A 19,792-nucleotide genomic window follows, 5' to 3' on the forward strand; every position below is an offset into this window, starting at 1 on the left:
ATCCAGTAGATTTTTGAAAATATGAGCCAGTGTCAGGAAAACGACCTCCAGTAACCTGTGTTTAAATTAATCACAACTAAACACTCGATTTATAAAAAGGTTAGAGTTTAGTTTGCATGAAAATGGAGTCAAACAAAAACCCAAAAACTGCTGCCCCTACCATCACCCAGCAGAGATCCCATTTTCATTTAACCATTGTTTAATAATTTCTGTTTTCTTTGAAAGTGGATGATGTGCAGCTGTCCTGCTACCGAATCCTGATGTGTTTCTACAGCCTGGGGACTGGAAAGAATGTGTTTGTGGAAAGGTAAGAGGTCAAAGTCTTTAACTACCTGTTTATTGGTGGCAATGCAATGACTTTCCTCACCTTCCTAGTAGGATTATGCTCATTTTTTTACTGTACTTGCAAATACTGTAAAAACAAAAATGCAATGTTGAACCCTTCTTTTCCAAGTAGTTTGATCATTTTGCAGAAAATGGACGTTTATAGAAGCCAGAGTTTCATATCGAACAAAAAATGTGGGATTTCTAGATTTTACTCAATTCATACTGATTTTTACTCAGTATAAAACAAAATTGTATCCGAGCACATTTTGTGTTTTGCTGGTCTTACATTTCCACTGGTATTTTAAGATTTTAATGCATTCAGAAAAACTCTTGGTGCTGAATATCCTTATCCTTAGTGTGATATCAAATCCCTCTTTGTGTCAGTATTTGCTGATGAAAGATTAATATTTGCATCTGATAAAGTGGAATATTTACATCAATCTTTGTGAAATACTTTGTGACATCAGTTTAGCATTTTCATGCATGTAACATAAACTGCATGTATTTTGTTGTTTTTTTTACTCAGACATCTGCCAGCGATTGGGGAGAGTCTGGCGACCCTGGTGGGAGCTATGCCTGTAGCTTTCCTGGAGCCTGATCTAAACGCCCACAACCCGCTTTCAGTCTTTAACACCAAGACGCCCCGAGAGAGAGCCAGTGGGTTTCCAGCTGATCCTCGTCTCATCTTTGACATTTATCGACCCTGGTTTGATTGCAGCATTAGCTCAGTGACTGATGTTTTTCCGTTACAGTCCTGAGCATGCCCGACACGGTTGAGGAGATGTGTCCAGAAATGCCTCGCCTTGACAAACTGCTTAGGGACGTCAACGACGTCTCGGAGTCCGGCGCGCGCTACAGTGACATGCCGCAGGTCTGAAGGGATTTTAAGATAAACACCTGGAATTTTTTTTTTTTTTAATACATCAGTAGGACTTAAATTCAATCTCCTTTGACCTCATTGAAAAAAAAAGCGCACAAATTGTTACCAAAACATTAGCTTTTCTTATGAATGAGTTTGCTAAACTAATTATACTTTCATGTCAAATTGATCAGATCTTTGTTTTAAAATGTAACTTTCAGCAACCTTTTCCCTGCAGGTTATTGAGGTTGTCCTCCCCATGCTGTGCAACTATTTGTCTTACTGGTGGGAGAAAGGCCCGGAGAACTCGCCCCCAGATACCGAGTGCTGCACCACGGTGACCTCTGAACACCTCAGCATTATTCTGGGAAACATCCTGAAAATCCTTAACAACAACCTTGGCATTGATGATGCTCCTTGGATGAAAAGGATTGCAGGTAAATCCATTACATTTCAGTTTTAAGCTCCTAGAAAAACACCTTGCTGGACCTAAAATGCCACTAGATACCATTCAAACTGCATTTTTCATACAATTCCATCAACCTAATGGAAAATATATGTTAAATTGGAACAAATAGTGTTTTCTTTTGGATAATATTAATAAAGAGTCCAAAGATCCAATACAGGGCTGATTCTTTCTTTGCCAAGTTGCCTGTCAGTTTAATCACAACATTAGTCTTTTGGGTTTAAAAGCCTAGAAGAACTGCTCCTAAATAAAAGCTGAACTGACACACAACACCCTATTTATCTTCAAAAACAATGAGTCACCCTCATATCTCCATTAATTCATCTAAACCAGCTCATTTTAATAAAGCTGTGCTTTTAGTTTGGGAGCGAAATGGAAAAATCTGCAGATTCTTTTTGCTTCCAGTTGCATTTCTTTAACCACCAGCGTCTCTCTGCTCCAATATGTAATATTCCCAATTTTGATCTCCAGTTTACTCTCAGCCAATCATCTGCAAAGCCGGAGCAGATTTGTTGAGATCCCACTTCCTGCCAACGATGGAAAAACTGAAGAAAAAGACAGTAAAGGTAACAGATACCCTGAAAGTTGTATTTTAATTGCAAGGTGAGCCTGTCACCTCCTTTAAAAATGTGTTTTTCACTCATTTCAGTGACAGCTTTTGCACAGCTGTGTAAACTGACAAAGCGGTTGCAAATAACACCCGTATAAATGTACTCCATTGTAATTAGAAAAGGCTGCAAAATTAATCACCTGCATTAAAAAATTTCATAAATAAACATTTTTATTGAGTTGCACTTAATTGGCAGGTTGTATCTGAGGAGGAGCTGCTGAAGGCTGACAGTAAAGGTGACAACCAGGAAGCAGAGCTGCTCATTCTAGATGAGTTTGGAGTGCTCTGCAGGGACCTCTATGCCTTCTACCCCATGCTTATTCGCTATGTGGACAACAACAGGTACAATATATGTATAGACTTCCCCTCTTAGCCTTGTTATCATTTTATGATGCAGTTCATGTAAATATGGTAGATTGGAAGATGTACTTTTTATTTCTGCTGAAAGTGTCTCCTCCTCCCCGTCCAGGTCCAGGTGGCTGAAGGAGCCAGTTGCAGATTCCACTGAGCTCTTTAGGATGGTGGCTGAAATCTTCATCCTCTGGTGCAAATCCAATGTACGTCCTTCAACTTAGTCTGCCATGTTATTTCCTGTTATATCAGCTCAAAAGTGATCAGTAGATTTCTGTTTTTCCTCTGCTGGTGTAGAACTTCAAGCGTGAAGAGCAGAACTTTGTGATTCAGAACGAGATCAACAACCTGGGTTTCCTGACCGGGGAGGGCAAGTCCAAGATGTCCAAGGTAACGACTTGGACCTAGAATATAGAACTTTTTAGGCATAACATTCAAACTATTTAGCACTCATTTCTGTTCAGTTCATTGTGCAATTCTAATGTATTTGTTGGATTTTCTCCATTTTGCATTGAGCTGAATTTTTTATTTTTTAAATGCTCCAGGAAGCTTTCTCAATTTTGAATTGAGAAAGCTTCCTGGAGAGGTGGCGAAACATCTTCAAATGTTGGAAACAAAGTCCAGTGGATATTTTTATTTTTTTTTTTGAACTTTTACGGAATATTACAGTTTGTATGAAAATAGCACAAAACACAGAGTCCAGTGGATATTTTTGGGAACTTTTACGGAATGACTATGACCTGGATGACTGAGAATATTCATCAGCATACTGTAATATTCTATTTAATACTAATCTATTGTTTTCTATTTAGATTTTAAGTCTGTTCTATTCTCTACCACTCTATTTTGTTTAATTCTTTTTTTCCTAGCTTTTATTGTCATTACACTGTCACAAGTACAGAGCAATTAAATGAACTCTCTGCATTTAATCCAAAAAAATAAAAGCTTTCAAATGTGGACGCCCTGTATAAACTGTATTTATCCCATGCACCTTCTTCTTCTCCATTGACTATCTGAGCTGATGTAATGAGTAAATGTATCCACTGTGAGATCAATATAGTCAATCAATGAATCGATAAATCCCCTTGGGAGGCAGTGAGCTGCCATTGTGCGGCGTCTGGAAGCAGTGTGGGGTTAAGTGTCTTTTTGCTCAGGGACCCAGAGTGGCAGTCTGTGCTAATGGGGCTCAGGATTCAAAGATCTATGCCCTAACCACTACACCACTCCCCTAATATGTTTAATTGTATTATACTCTTCTAATAGTTGATGATTTATTTAATCCTGTTCTTCCCTTGACCAGTGTTTATTTATCCATTTTTTATTGTCTTTTTCTGTAATCAACACACCTCTCCTCTGTTTGTTGGTTGTTTTTTTTATCTGCTCCATTCTAATTCATTAACGCAGTTAAGGATTTTGTCTTTTTATTTCATCACTGAATCCAGTTAAAAACCAGAAGCCACAAAACACCATAATAATCAGGTGTATAAACATTTAATATTAGGAAATTCATTGATTCACTTTAATGAACAATCTTATTCCCTAAAGAACCAGGATTTTATTTTCTTAATGTATTGCAAAATCAGAAATAATTTCAAATACATAAAAATGGTTGGATTTATTAATTTACCCCTCAGTTGTTTGGTTGCTTTAAGAAAGGATACAGCCTCAAAAGCTTTATTCTATACAACTTAGTCTCTTCATAAAAAACAGTGCGCAGTTATTTAATCATGCTGGTATGCAAAATATGCATAAAACTAGACTAAGACATTAAGTTTCATTGTTAAAGCACCGAAGACTCGTTAAAATAAGATTACCCTAAAATTTGCTATTTGCTTCAACCTTTTTGCTCTGGTTTCCCTCTGTAGTCTGGTGGCGATCAAGAGAGGAAGCACAAGCGTCGTCGGGGCGAATACTACTCCATTCAAACATCTCTGATCATAGCTGCACTCAAGAAGCTGCTGCCCATTGGCTTGAACATGTGCACCCCAGGAGACCAGGAGCTTATCTCTTTGGCCAAAATACGCTACAGTCTGGTAAGCCCAAAACTGGACCAGTTGCAAAGATTTTGAACCATTTCCCTGCAAGTCCACCTATCTGTACATTTTAAGCAGTAATTAGTCACTTTATCTAGTAATTAATCAAATCTATATTTACACTGTCTGATTGAAAGCTATTAAGAGCCCTTTAATTTGAATGATGATAGTAATTAAGGTAGTGAGTTGAGCCTCAAAGAAAGTTAAATGTTAGAAATCTCCAGAGTTCAGCAGCCCTGAATCAAAGATGCATATCGTAGATACCCTGCAGTAGATTAAAGAGCAAAGAGTTCTTCTGTTGCTGCATTTTTTGTTTTAGATTCACAGATTGCTAAAGCTAAAACCTAAAGAGAAGAGGGGATAAAAATCTCACTAGATCCCAATTATTTAACAATGTTTTTCTAAAAATAATTATTTACAATGATAAAGTTGTGAAATGTCTGCCTTCTATTAGAAAGACACAGATGATGAAGTGAAGGAGCACTTGCGACAGAACCTTCATCTTCAGGAAAAGGTAAAACACTGTACAGCATTTCAAGCAGTAAGTGTGGATCAGAGCACAACTTCATTGACCATAATTTGCTTGATTGATCACTTTTGTAATTCTAGTCCGATGACCCAGCAGTTTACTGGCAGCTGAACCTTTATAAAGACGTTGTAGTGAAGTCTGAAGAACCGTCAAATTCAGAGCACACAGTGGAGAGAATCCAGAGCATCTCTGCTGCGGTCTTCCACTTGGAGCAGGTAAAAAAAAATGTTTTATGTTTTCTAAAGAAGAAATAAACATAAATAGGAGGCAATAAAAAACATAAAAAACACACCTTTGCCCTTCAAACCAATATTAACATGCTGGGCCTTCACTCTCCTCATATACATCCTTTAAGGTTGTTAGAGGCAACTTTAATACATTGAAATAAAAATACAAAAAGTGGCATTTACTTATTTTCTGTGCACCTCAGGTCGATGCTTTGACAATTTAGTTTTGTGTATCCATCGGCTTCACACATTTAAAAAAATTAAGCTGAACCTAAACATTTGCCCAAATTCAATAGAATAATATTGTGCATGAATATGCTTTGGTCAAAACCATTTCCTCTCTGATCTGGCTTTCTCTTTAGGGCCGTTGTCCTACTGGAAGGTGAACTTCCAAACCTTTTTTTCTTTTTGCAGCCTTCCAACATCTTTTTGTCCAATATATATTGTTTTGCTCCATTTTATCTTTTCTAACCAGATTCCCTCTTACAGTTCAGGAGAGACAGCATAAAGCTGCCACTACCCTGAATTTGTAAACGGTTAAAATCACCAACAGGTGGACCCTCTTATAAGACTCCATTAAGGGTTTTCAAAATAAAGGACCTGAATATAAGTGTATGTCGCACAATTAGTTTAACCTCTTTTGTTCACATTTCTTAAAAAATTTATCATTAACAATCATCAAAATACCAAAAAGGGCAAAATATTAGTTTAATAGCTTAAATATTTCTGCCTGCCATTGTATTTTCATTTGAGTTCACTGCAGTCAAAAGCATAGAAGAGTCACTTTTAGCCTTTTGCAACTGCAGTTTTTTTCCCCTTTCGTTTTTTTGAATGCTTAAGAATTTAAATTATTTTTTTAGTGTTTTAAATATTTTAAAGTTTCACTTTTTAGAATATTTGTGGTGATTAAGAATTAAAAGCATTTCCATGGTGTAATTTATGAGCATGTTTTCCTTCCCAGGTGGAACAACCTCTAAGGAATAAAAAGTGTGTGCTGCAGAAGCTGCTATCCAAACAGAGAAAGCGTGCAGTGGTGGCTTGTTTCCGCATGGCCCCTCTTTACAATTTACCCAGGTGAGTTAATGTGAAGTTTTTACTCTTAACTTTAAAATATGCTCTTTTACAGACTTTTGTCAAATGTAGCATCTTGAATATGCAAACATGTAGATGTAGGTTCTCTACATATTTAAAACCTTCACCCCCTCTCTGCTGACCTTCTTTCCTCTGTGCTGTTTTTTTGGTGTTGTTTTTTCCCCTCATAACACTACCTCGAACTCCCTCCTCTCAGATACAAAAATAATAATTACTTCCTGAATGGCTATCGGGAGGTTTGGCTGGAAAGGGCATTCAAAGCCTCGAGCTTTGACCGCCTGTTCTCCCTGCTGACGGTAAAGTGGAAAAACAAAAGGGAATGCTTCATACCTTCAAACTCCTCCTCTCATCTGCCAGGCTGTGGACCAGTGTCTGCCTAGCAACCGACTGTTGATTCTGATTGGTCAGCTAGAAAGAGCCTGGAATTTTTTCTTTAAACAAGCTGATGAAAAAAAATGTATTTTTATTTAGAACATCACGTCATTATTCTTCCAGTATTTATTTTATAAAAGCTTGTGCAATATCTTTACATGTGTTCAGTGAGATTAAAATGTCAAAAACTAATTTCCAAGCTCACAGGTGAATCTGCATTATAGAGACCGAACTTGACCAGTCAGAAGAGCCAGTGGATCCTACATTATTAAATCACAACCCTGCCTGAAATGCACTTCCTCTAACCACTTCCTCTCCCCCGACATCTCTTTCCTGTCTCCTCAAAAAGAAAAGGAGAAAAGCCTCACCTGAAACCATCCTAATGCCACTGTACCTCCCTCCCACCTCCTCTTCATTCTCCCCCCCCATCTCCCCTAACCCCCTCCCTTCCCAGGCATCGTGCTATCAACTTCTTCATCCCGGCCTATGAGAGACTTTGGATAGAAGCAGAGGAGTACTCCTTTGAGGAAAAGCTAGTTCAGGACCTGGCAGTAAGTACTGGGCTCATCCTGCCCATGTGCAACGTGCCTTGTGTTGGCACCCCTCTGCCGGTCCTGTTTGCAGAATGCTTCTTTAGCTCCGCGCCTGTTGAGCCTTGGGAGCGAGTCCGGGCGGGTATCTCGCCCAAAGCACCCAGAGGCCCCCACTCCAGGCATGCTAAGTCCTTCAGACAGAGATCCGTCAAGAGTCAGAGGCTGCATGACCAACTCAGGAGACACAGGGCCAGAAAAGCAAGCTATGGCACTCTGACAGCAGTGGTAAGGAGGGCCTCCAGCTACAGTAGGAGACTGTTGTAGCTGTTTGGTTGTCAGATGCGGATCCAGCCATCAGTTGTCTTTTCGCTGTACTCTGTAAGTGTGTGACGGTGACGTTGCAGTACGTTCTGTGGCCATACTGTCAGTGGCATGTTCACCCAGGCTTAATAAGGATCACGTTTTATATTTTATCCTTGTGAAACTGTACGACTTTTCTAACCTTTCCAAGTTTACGGTCGTACCTAATGTGTTTAAAATCTGCCAGTTTACCTATTTGAAGATTAGTGTTATTGCTTAGGATCATTCTTCATATTAGCTGACTGCTTGCATTGTTTTGTTGCACCATGCATGTTTTTGGAAACTTGCTCCAACAATGTTTAAATTTCTCATTCTCTCAAAGAATCATCAATAAAGAAATGCATGCCAGTAAAAGATAACTGTGACTCATTTAGGAGTTTTTAGTTTGTTGTGTACAAATGTGTGTGAGTTTGAGGGGATAAATATTAGGATAACCTCTAGTAGGATGAGAGGTTATTGAAGGCACAGTTCGGGCAGAGATAATTTCTTCCATTGTTGACATTTGTAGAAAACCCCCATGAAGATTGTGGAGGAAGAGGAAGAAGAGGTGGCTGAGATCAAGCCGGATCCTCTCCACCAGCTCATCCTCCACTTTAGTCACAACGCCCTGACAGAGAGAAGGTGAGATGGATAAATAGAATGGCAACAGGATGGGTAAAAAAAAAAACAAATCTAACAAAATTACAGATTTTCACATATTTGTTTTTGTATTTAGCTTTATGAAACATTACTTTAGTTAGCCAACAATAAAAGCTTGAAGTCTTTTGGGTTTTCTACCTAGACATACATTTTTATTTATTTCGAACAGACAGTAAAAACAATCAAGAAAGAGAAAAAAACATTTTGAATGAAACAAACTTAAGAATGAAAATATAAAACAAATTATTTAGAGATATCGAGAGAAGGTGAAAATTTTTGCCAGTTTTTCTACAAAATATTTCACTTCATATGTGACAGACAGGGTCTGTAAAAATGATTTTTTTTTTAAGTCTTTCCACATAATTTTCATTGAACTTGAATCCAATCTTTAACTAAGTAATTTTAATACAGTAATAGCCTCTGATCTAAACCATGCTAAACCCTTAGATTGGCTTTAGTTACTTATTATGTGTCTGCTGAATGCAGTCATATGTAAACAATTTTATTTGGGGTTATTAAAGTTAAAGGCGTTGTATGCAAAAAGCCTGAAAACGATTTTTTGTTCTATTAAGGAAATAATTCAATTATAAATGATCCACTTTGATTGATCAGACAGAAGTCCCTATAAATTCCATTGGCTTTTATAATAAACCAAAGAGTTTACATAATGTGATCAAATTTTGATTGAATGTGAACTTTTTTTCAGCTTTTTTTGGGTAACTTTTGCAGGATTTTCCAACATTTAACAACAATACTGTGATATTTATATTTCAGCCACCTGGAAGAAGATCCTTTATATATTGCATATGCAGACATGATGGCAAAGGTAACATCTTCTAAATCATTTCTACATACTCTTCTTTCTGTGATGAATGAAACTGGGTTTAAGCTGTGACCTTTTATCTGGTCAGAGCTGTGCAGAGGACGAGGAGGAAGAGGAAGAAGAAGGGCGGGAAAAGACATTTGAGGTGCTTGGATCAAGGCTGCTTGGGGCAGCGATTTTCAAAGTGCTTTTATACCTTTTGTGAATCATGAATGTGTTTCACCTTTAGGAAAAGGAGATGGAAAAGCAGAAAATTCTATATCAGCAAGCGAGGCTGCACGCTCGTGGGGCTGCTGAAATGGTGCTGCAGATGATCAGTGCCAGTAAAGGTAAAATGGTCCATATGTGCTCCGCTGGATATTTTTAGAGTAGGGAACTGTTAATTATAGGGTTTAGGAAGATTTTGGCTTCCTGTAATGATTTCAATCTTAATTGATGTTGATATTTTCTTACAAGGGCCATATGATTGAAATCTAAATAAAATTGTTCACCATTTCTCCCAAATAAGGCTGGTACACATTTATGAAATAATTTTACTTTTCTCAAGACTCCAAATTTGACAACAAATGTATTTATTTTAAGACATTTATTTTACTAGCCTATATTCTTGAGTGTTATGACCTGATAAAATATAAAGAAAAATAAAAACTCAATTTACATAACGGATAATGCCTGATAAGGTGTCCATTTTTAGGATTAACAGACGACACGGAGACATGAATGGTCTGAAGTGATGCAGAGGACAGTTTCTTCCACTAAGTCCTTTAATTCTAATAATGGACACATCAAAGGCATTATCCTCCCTCTAGCATGGTCAATGATGTAAGAAAGAGGTAATTAGTAATACCTTAATGTTTTGTTCAGCTTTAAAATGGTTTTTCAGAAGACGCTGCAGAGTAGATTATTTAAGATCTCTTGTTAGATGTTGCCAAAGAAACTGGGTTTGGCCACATAACCTGGAGCTCAGTCAGCTGCAACTTCACATTAAGTTATACAAGTATTATTTCAGAAGGAAGCAAGCTCAGTGATTTAAAACAAACATGCTATTTAACCAGAACTTCTTTTGAAGTTGTCCTAGATCCCTTTTTATCGGACACCCTGCAGCCTTTGTTGTTTTTGACAGCCACCTTAGATTTAGTCTTAGTCTTCAGGACCAAACTATTATTAGTTTTAGTCACATTTAGTTATAACTATATTTGATAGTTTTAGTTGACTAAAAGGATTTAGTCTAGTTTTAGTCAGTTTTATGTTGCACTTCATAAAACAGTTCACTTTTACAATTTCGAATAACAACCAGATTCTTTACCGGACTGACAGCTAGTGTTGCACTGATACCGGACAGGGCCCCGATCCAGCACTAAAACAGTGGTATTGGTAACGGCGAGTACCGACATATAGAGCACCGAAAGCTTATTCAACTATTGTCACCCATTCCAGACTTTGTTGTTAACTGACGAAAATCAGGGAGATCTGCGGGAGTTTACGGGGACGAAAATCTCACTTTTCATGCAGTATAGGCAATAAAGAGTTCTACTGGATTCACTTTGTATTACCGGTAGTCTTTTTCCTGCATCACAAAGGTAGGCAGCAGCTTGACAAAGCCCTGATAGCAATTATTTTACATGTAGTATGCAGTTCTTCATACATATATACACACATCAATTTCAAACAGATGGTATCAGTATGGTATCGGTATCGGCCGATACTGCAGAGCCAGGTATCGGTATCGGGGCCAAAAAATGGCATCAGCACAACACCACTGACGGCTCTACCCTAGATACTGCAATAGCTGGGTATAGAATGCTGCCGTGCAGTTAATCAATTCTGTTGGGCAAAAAAAACTTATAGAATTAAAATAAAAATTTTTATGAATTAATGGCCTGCTTTATAAAAAAGGTTCTGACCAAAGTTTTTAAAATAGCAGATCTAGTTCAAAACATCACATTGGTTAATATAGCAGACAGACGAGCTAACAAAATGTACAATAAAGAAATGGTTTTAAGACATATAAGGTTTCCATCCCAAAGAAAACACTTCGTGATCTACTATGAATTATGCCCCTTGGTTACTGCTGCTCAGGGGTCAAAGTAGATTGAAATTCACTGGGTTTGATATAGAAAAAAAATAAATATATATATACATGGAGAACCTACATAATTGCTATGCAATGCCATGGCAACCCAGACCTATATTTCAGAATTATATTGGGTGTGCTTTGGTAGCGCAGTGGCTAGAGTACATGACCCATGTATGGAGGCCTTAGTCCTCGATACGGCCGACCCGGGTTCGACTCTGACCTGTGGTCCTTTGCCGCATGTCTCTCCCCCCTCTCTCATACCCCCTTTCCTTTCAGCCTACTGTCCAAAAAACAGCAGGCTGTGAAAAGCCAAAAAAATTATATTTTTATATATAGACTAAAATGTTGAAATTTTAAAATAGTTAACAACAAAAACTATGAGAGAGAAATATTCAAAGATCTACCTTTTTATCAGGGTCTTTATCCAATAATAAACAGTATTTAATTAAATATTTTCTTTGAATATAATTTAGGGATTCCTTTTGGTAGAAATTAAAAGTTTTGCATCAACTCTTGTGAGCTGGAAGAAATAAAATCCTGATAGTTTAAATAATTTTTTTTTTTTTTTTATTGGTAGAGGATGATCAGCCCCATATAGTTTATCACATAGCGAGGGCAGGAAGAGCCATACTGCTGAGAGCTAACCCTCAGTGTGGAGGATAAAGCGCAGACTATGAGCTACACGCACGCAAAAACGCATTTCTGAACAAGTACAGCTGGAAGATCAGAGTTGAGAAAGGAAAAAAGGAAATGATAGACAGAAGGAAGGACACACAAAAGGGAAAGGAGAGAGATGTGAATGGAAGGACAGAGGAAGGAAAAAATAAAATAAGAGATTGAAGAAGGAATAGCTCAAGGAATGAAAGAGAAAAAAGGAATGTTATGTAATGTAAACAAGAATAAACTCTGGAAATAAGAGATTTTTCCTTCTTTAAATTAGTTTTCCCCCATTTACCTAGTCCTGAAAAATACTATATTCAGATGTCAAACATGTCAATACTATACCGGACACCCCCCATAGAATCAGATTAATGATAAGATTGTATGGAGGTCTTATAGGATACAATTTTCATGTGGATTTTTTTTTTTTTGGAAAGGGCTAAAAAGCAGCTGACAAATACTTTTCTATCTCTACCGTAGGTCGTCTGGGCCCCATGGTTACATGCACCCTCAAACTGGGCATCTCCATCCTAAATGGAGGCAACGTGCAAGTTCAACAGGTGAGCTTGTACAGCACTGTTTAGTCTCTGCTCATGTGTAACACGCTGCCATGTGCTGCATTACGTTGCAATTTTATGGTCTTATCATCTTTTCTTATCACAGAAAATGCTTGATTACTTGAAGGAGAAAAGAGATGCAGGCTTTTTCAAGAGTCTGTCAGGACTGATGCAGTCTTGCAGGTATGGATCAAGTTTTACCGTTGTAGTGAAACACGAGGAGAAACACCCTAATCTTGATTCCCCCCACCAACTTTATTGCTTGACGATGAACAGTTGCGATCTGCCCTGTTTTCCAGAATGCTATAAATATTACCAACACCTACTGCACAGCAAAAAAACAACTTCACCATTTAGGGATTAGATTGTTTCCTACATAGACAAAGTACAAAATATGATTGTGATTTGATTATTTTCCAGGTTTCAATAACTAACAATGGCAGCCATCCATTTAGCCAGCTCCTTTCCTTGCATTATTGTTTTTTTTTTTATCTAAATTTATTAAATATGTAATAAAAATGGTACAATTCTTGCCACCGCATTATTTATTTAGTTCTATTAATTTTATATTAGTTACATGTATAATATTTAAGTTAAGTTCATAGTTATGTTTAGTTTTTATATGTCTGAACAGGGAACAATAATTGAAAATATGAGTTTGGAACGGTAACGAGAAATATGAGGCAACCATGTTTGAGGAAATTATCAAAACGACAGCAACCTTTCTTTTTTGCAAGAAGAAATATTGCTGTGAAAAACAGGAAAGGTTTGGGATGCTTGAAAGAGCAGCCAGTGACCATCTAGTAGATCTAGATTAAGAACCAGACCACTGGTGCAGAGCTTACTGAGACATGGCAGCAGTCAGGTGTGAGTTTTTCTGCATGCACAATGTGGTGGAGATTTTTATATACAAGGTTGGTGTCAAAAGAAGAACATCAAAGAAAGACTGACGTTTTGCTGGAACTACTGGAATTGGAGCACAAACTACAAAGGTAAAGCAACTTTTTTTAGATAAATCAGAAAATGGGACATTCAGCGAACGTAGAGGCGAATGCTACACTGTTACAATGATGCAACATGTTTTGTTTTCTTCTTCCATGAGAAAAGGAGGTAATTAAAATATATTTGCAGTGAAACTTTGTTGAATTATGAGGAAATTTTCCTTTTTTTTTCACCAGCACAATAAAGCATCACAATCTGAGTAAAAGTAGATCTTAATTTCATGGAGAAGCTATTGCATTTCCTCGGAAAGTCCGATTAAAAATCCAAAAACCTCCAGCAATGATAAAGCCTGAATCAGATGTGATCAGTCAGGATTTGGCCCAAAAGTCTATATAAAACATGCCAAGACAAACTTTGAAGAGTCTAAAGAAATGACGCTTTAAAATCTGGCACAAACCTAATATTTCTCATCGAAAGCCATAAATGTGAAATATTTAGTTATGAACTTCGATGTGTTGTGGAAACAACACATCGCAGCGCTTGATTTAAAAGAAAAAAAAGACATTTAGTTTCAGAACTTTTCCAAGTTCCAGGAGGTAGACCTATAGATTTACTATCTTCCTTTTTTCTCTCAGCGTCCTGGACTTGAATGCATTTGAGAGGCAGAACAAAGCAGAAGGACTCGGCATGATGACAGAAGAGGGTTCAAGTAAGTCAGAAGAGACATCATTTTTCCCTTTTACATTTTTAAGACAGTTTTTCATTAAAGTTGAAAAAAAAACAACCTTTACAGCTGATTAATATTGTGTGAGTTTTGGGTGGGATGTATTTATTATAAATGTAATGGCAGTAATGGACAATATTTATTAATCAGTTTGTAGTCTTACAGTTTTTTTTGAGTAAAATCCTAGTTTAGCTTAATATTTTGATGCCTTAGTGCTGAAAAGCTCTTGCCTTTCTAACCATAGAGCTCCCTTCCCATCAAACTGCTTGTCTCATCAGTCAGTCCTTCCATCATCACCATTAAGATTTAACAATTCACTGTAACTACTGTTGTCTCTGTTATGAACCTTTCACCATGATTGAGTTCTTGTTTAACTAGATGTAACCCAGGCCTCTAGTTCTCCCCTTTTGTCCTAAACAGCATGTCTTTGTTTTTCCACTCGTAGCTGAAGTATTCATATCTCTGTATTGTAACTCGCTGTCCTCTCTTTTTGCTTATGTCTTTGTGTGCCGTTTGTCTCCTTCCTCTCATTTTAAAAACCCATCGATGGCAGTCCACACTCAGCGGGGTAAATAGCAAATTGAGATCACCATGATATGGCTATGCTTCAAACCCTGAATGTCTCCTCCATATTTATTGTTCATACTCCATGCTTTATTTTTCCTCCGTCATCTCTTGATGTCTGTGGGGAGCATGCTGATGGAGTATTGTCTAAGTGGGACATAAAAATCCACTGCCTGCTTTCATTTATTCTGCTTTTTGTTCATATTCCCCCCCTAAGTTAACGTTGACTAATGCCAGTCCCCATTAGTGCTGCTCAGATATGTTGTAAGGCTTTCTAGTCCACTTCAAACAGGTTTGGTGTAAGGTCTGTGGATCCTTCCACAGCTCAAGCAAAGCTTTGGCTTGCTTTGAATTTGGGGCCTGTTCCACAAAGCTGGTCATGTTTTCTAATTTTCAACTTTCACATGGTTTTTACGAGCTGCTCTCAGATTTAGAATCCCTCCAATTGTCTGGACTCTAACCGGATTAGCCGGTTAAAGCGCCTTGTTCAACCGCGTGTGCGCTGCTTTCATCGGGCCTCTTTATGGCCTGCATGTGAAAGTTATCCAGCTTCAGGAAATGTCCTTGCCTTTCATTGTTGTTTTGATATAAAAGCATTTTACTTTCTATATAAAACTGCACTTTGGATTCAGTTTTCAACTTGTAATCTAAAGGCTCAAAATGTTCCAAAATAAGACATGCCCGGCCTGCCTTACAATAAATGAGTTCTATATTATAAGGTGGCTTGCAAAGTATTGGTACCTCTCATATTTTTTAACATTTTGTCTCACTACTACAAACTTCATCGTATTTTGTGGAAATGGTGAAAGACCAACACTAAGCACTGAAGGTTTTAGAAACAAATGGAAAAAAATTGTCATGGTTTTAACAGTTTTTACTTTAATGCAGCTCCCCACCTCTGTATACAAAAGGACATAAAAGTTGTCTAAGTCATTAGAAATATGGAAAAATTAAGAATATGTTTAAAAGTTCCCGTTATGTTCATATCTCAATCCCTTTTCTTATCAGTTAGCGAGAGGGGAGGTAATTCTCGGCAGGCAGGTATTTCTCGACATAGGGTTTGGTGAAAATGGGGAGGAGAATGTAGGATAGCCTTACGTAAACATATCGCCAGATTGATAGACATTTATGAGGACCACTTATTTTGATGATCCATGCGGAAAAAGAATAAACTATACCGTTAAATTGGGTTTTAGACTAGGCCATTTTAACATGTAAAAATGCTTCAGTTTAAACCATTCCAATGTTTCTGGTTTTTGTCTCAAGACTTCTGCACCCACCACCGTGCCTCACTATCAGTGTTGGGGAGTAACAGATTACATGTAACGACGTTACGTAATTTAATTACAAAAAAAGAGTAACTGTAATTCGTTACAGTTACAATGAGAAAATATGTAATTCAGTTACAGTTACTTGCGAAAATATTAAGAATTACAAATTTAGTTAAATTTTTTTAAAAATATATAGACCTTTGCGAAATATGTAATGTGGCTAAGCAGAAGTGTTAAAAAAAAACAAAAAAAAAAAACATGAGTGATTTTCAAGGTTCTTGGCCATAGAGAGCTCATGTGGCCAACATTAGCCATTTGTTTTACATAGCCAAACACTAATTAAAACAGTCAACTACAGTACATTTTTTGAAATAAAAATGTGAAAAATATATCAGCTTTAACTTTATTGGCACCTTTAATTTCCAGATAGTTCAATCTGATGTGTGCCACTAAGATACTTTAATTAGAGAGCAGTAGTGAAACTTCGATATTGTAGATAGGGCTGTACAGGTGCGAATTGAAGAGGAACACCGTACAAATGTTGGGATGGTACAGTAAGGTATGGATAGAGGGGAAGGAAAGACTGGTCTTTGGGAAGAGTTCAATAAGGTGACCGCTGTAGGAAAGAAGTGGTTTCTGAACCTGCTTGTGTTAGTCTGCAAACTGCGTAAATGGTAGAGCCTGGGGGAGAAACAGAAAACAGTATGGCCCGATAAGAGGAGTCTGAGAAAATCTTACATGCCTGGTGCTGGCATCTCTTCTTGTGGACATCCTGTGATTGCCTGCCAGCAGTTCCATCTCAGCTTAGTGCTTTTTTAAGGTTCACATTCAGTTCTCAAATATTAAATGTTGAACATGGGTCAATACTCATTAAAACCTTAAAGTAATCAAAAGTAATTAGTTACATTAGTTTTTAAAAGTTACACTACAATTACATTTTAAACAAGGAAACTTGTAACTGTAACGGATTACATTTTTAAAGTAACTTACCCAACACTGCTCACCATGGACATTGGGTGTCCACAGACATGTGAAGCTTTATTTTCTTGCTATAGATTTTGCCCAGAAAGTTCAGTTTTTGTATTATAGTCGATCCTCACAAACACATGTGTTGGTCCAGTATATGAAATCCAGTTAAAATACATTCAGGTTTGTGGTTGAATTGGGACAGATGTAGAAAAATACCAGTAGGTATGAAAACTTATGCAAGGCACTATAATTTCCTTTTTAAACAGACAGATCTTGAGATACATTCATATAAATATATCTTTTAAGGCTCCAAGGTACTTCAGAATGATGAGTTCACCAAAGATCTGTTCCGCTTTTTGCAACTTCTCTGTGAGGGACACAATGGAGGTGAGGAAGCAATTTAAACTTCAAACTGATTTTATTACATATGTGTGTGGAGTAATTGTTAAAATAAGATTTTTTGTACCTTTGTTACCAGATTTCCAAAACTTCCTAAGAACACAAACTGGAAATACAACCACAGTCAACATCATTATCAGCACTGTGGACTATCTGCTCCGTCTGCAGGTGGGTAAAACTCATGACAGCCTACCTCTAATATCATCCTCATTTATATCTTTGCTGTATTTTCATGCTGTTTCTATCACTTTAGGAATCAATCAGCGACTTTTATTGGTATTATTCTGGAAAAGATGTCATTGATGAAACAGGGAAGCACAACTTCTCCAAAGCTTTATCTGTTGCCAAGCAGATATTTAACTCACTCACTGAGTACATTCAGGTCAGAATCTTTAAAATGATGTAATTTAATCAGGATTATCATCATGTTTCATGGTTGTTGTTCTGTACTTTTTTTTTTTTTTTTTTTATCATCAGGGACCTTGCATTGGAAACCAACAAAGTTTAGCTCATAGCAGACTGTGGGATGCAGTTGTTGGCTTCCTGCATGTGTTTGCAAACATGCAAATGAAGCTATCGCAGGTACACTAAATAATTGTCTAATGATTTTTACTTTTCTTAATACATGATCTTGAGTGTTGTAAACACAAGTAGTCTTTTGATGATAAACAAATGTACTAGAAAGAAATATAAATAATATATATTTGAATGTGTGTGTTTATCGTCGTATACAGAAGAGAGGCTGCAGAATGTAGAGATGCATCTAACAGGGTTCCTGCGGGTCCTTAAAAAGTCTTAAAAGGCATTGAATTCTTCAAAATAAAACTAAGGCCTTAATTGGTATTAAAATGTCTTAAATCAGTCTTTCGTAGGTCTTACTTTTGAAAACATAAATAGGATTATTTTTATTACGATTTATTTTTGTACCGGTAATCTAAATAAAATTTAAAATTGACTTTTTTTAATTTTTTTTTTATTATTATTTAAAAAAAGTAACGGTGGCATTATTGGTTCCGTCCCGATAGCGGAACCAATAAAAGCGTTATTGTGGCCGGGACATTTGGGAGATGCGCCATTAACTTTTTGTCTGGAAAATATGAGCAAGTGTAAATGTAACCAAAATTGTCTCCAGCCAAGGGTTTTCTTCATGGCTAAAACCAGTACCAGGGAACATACATGAGGCACAGTGTATTTTGTGCAACAAGTCATTCAAGCTCGGAACGATGGGAATTGAGGCAGTGGAGTTGCACATGCGAAGCACGAAACACAAAGCGTCAAAATCGAGTTACTGAGAAACAGCCGGTATTTCTCAGTTTTGTTCCACCCTTGTCTCTGCAACGCCTCCACTTATCACCAAATCAAACATACTAAGAAAACGATACAAAGAAAAATAGCTGCAAAAAAGACTTAGCACTGGTTATGTTGTGGCTTTAAAACTGATTTGTTTTGTTCCCTGCTAAAACAAAGTTTGTGAATTCAGTTAAATCATTTTTAAAATATATCCATCATTTGTGTGTTTTTAGCTTTCTTCCTGTTTGGGAAGGTTTTCAAAATTTGAAACACTAGTGCAGTGGTTTATGTTAAAATAAACCTTGGGGTTAAGTTGTCGCAAGCGGGTTTTTCTTGTGTTTCTTGTGAATTTGGTCTTAAATTTTTATTTCAAGTGGCATTAAAAAGTCTTGAATTTAACTTGCCTTATGCTGTAGGAACCCTGATCTAAGCTGTGCAGTTTCTTACAAATAGTACACTGTCCCATTTGAACCGCACTCATTTAATTTAGAATAATAGTAGAATAATTTAACATTCATGCTCAAAATACCAGGCAATATGCAATTTGTCAATATAAAGACTCTAAACTTAAGGAAAAATAATCCTCAGTTATAGAGTGCTCGGAAACATCTTCACTGAAACCTACAAACTACAATTATTCGCATAAATAGTTTTGATTATGGAACGATCATTAATGATTTTTAACAGTTCATCAGTTTGTTAGGGGATGGCTTAAATGCAGAGGGTTAATTTCATTGCTCTGTAACTGTGTCAATGTAATTACAATAAAACGCTGCAGAAAAATATTAAAGTATTAAAGCCCATGCACAGAATTGTGCATGGGCTTTAATACTGTCAGCATGCTTTTTGCACGCTTGTTAGTGTCTCTGTTTAGTGTTTCTAGGCAAATGTTTGCTTTGTTTTCTACCCTGAGTTAGAGACAGAAAGAAATCCTAAGTTTAGTTTAACATTTCTTACAGGATGCCAGTCAGATTGAGCTGTTGAAGGAGCTGATGGATTTACAGCAGGACATGATTGTCATGTTGCTGTCTCTACTTGAAGGTAAGACTGTAAAACACAGTAAAATATTTTTAGTTTAGTATGATAAAGCCATAGAATATAAATTAAGTGGAATGTTT

The 19,792-nt window shown here is 37.0% G+C and overlaps 1 protein-coding gene across 2 annotated transcripts in view; it reads left to right on the forward strand.

The window, feature by feature from the left end:
- The window catches only part of LOC107093662 (ryanodine receptor 3-like), a 101,111-nt gene that overhangs the window by 72,721 nt on the left and 8,598 nt on the right, over positions 1 to 19,792 (forward strand). For both annotated transcript variants that reach the window (XM_015388853.1, XM_015388852.1), the window contains 25 exons: positions 226 to 307; positions 854 to 984; positions 1,080 to 1,198; positions 1,425 to 1,623; positions 2,124 to 2,218; positions 2,459 to 2,604; positions 2,732 to 2,819; positions 2,911 to 3,003; positions 4,479 to 4,646; positions 5,101 to 5,160; positions 5,256 to 5,390; positions 6,364 to 6,476; positions 7,321 to 7,417; positions 8,268 to 8,380; positions 9,173 to 9,224; positions 9,310 to 9,366; positions 9,451 to 9,550; positions 12,439 to 12,518; positions 12,622 to 12,698; positions 14,093 to 14,166; positions 17,292 to 17,372; positions 17,464 to 17,552; positions 17,638 to 17,766; positions 17,862 to 17,966; positions 19,634 to 19,715. In XM_015388853.1, coding sequence (XP_015244339.1) covers positions 226 to 307; positions 854 to 984; positions 1,080 to 1,198; positions 1,425 to 1,623; positions 2,124 to 2,218; positions 2,459 to 2,604; positions 2,732 to 2,819; positions 2,911 to 3,003; positions 4,479 to 4,646; positions 5,101 to 5,160; positions 5,256 to 5,390; positions 6,364 to 6,476; positions 7,321 to 7,417; positions 8,268 to 8,380; positions 9,173 to 9,224; positions 9,310 to 9,366; positions 9,451 to 9,550; positions 12,439 to 12,518; positions 12,622 to 12,698; positions 14,093 to 14,166; positions 17,292 to 17,372; positions 17,464 to 17,552; positions 17,638 to 17,766; positions 17,862 to 17,966; positions 19,634 to 19,715 — 2,565 coding nt within the window. The remainder of the gene's footprint in view (positions 1 to 225; positions 308 to 853; positions 985 to 1,079; positions 1,199 to 1,424; positions 1,624 to 2,123; positions 2,219 to 2,458; positions 2,605 to 2,731; positions 2,820 to 2,910; positions 3,004 to 4,478; positions 4,647 to 5,100; positions 5,161 to 5,255; positions 5,391 to 6,363; positions 6,477 to 7,320; positions 7,418 to 8,267; positions 8,381 to 9,172; positions 9,225 to 9,309; positions 9,367 to 9,450; positions 9,551 to 12,438; positions 12,519 to 12,621; positions 12,699 to 14,092; positions 14,167 to 17,291; positions 17,373 to 17,463; positions 17,553 to 17,637; positions 17,767 to 17,861; positions 17,967 to 19,633; positions 19,716 to 19,792) is intronic.

Source organism: Cyprinodon variegatus, unplaced genomic scaffold (assembly GCF_000732505.1).
Source record: "Cyprinodon variegatus isolate N-32 unplaced genomic scaffold, C_variegatus-1.0 Scaffold439, whole genome shotgun sequence".
Lineage (NCBI taxonomy): Eukaryota > Metazoa > Chordata > Actinopteri > Cyprinodontiformes > Cyprinodontidae > Cyprinodon > Cyprinodon variegatus.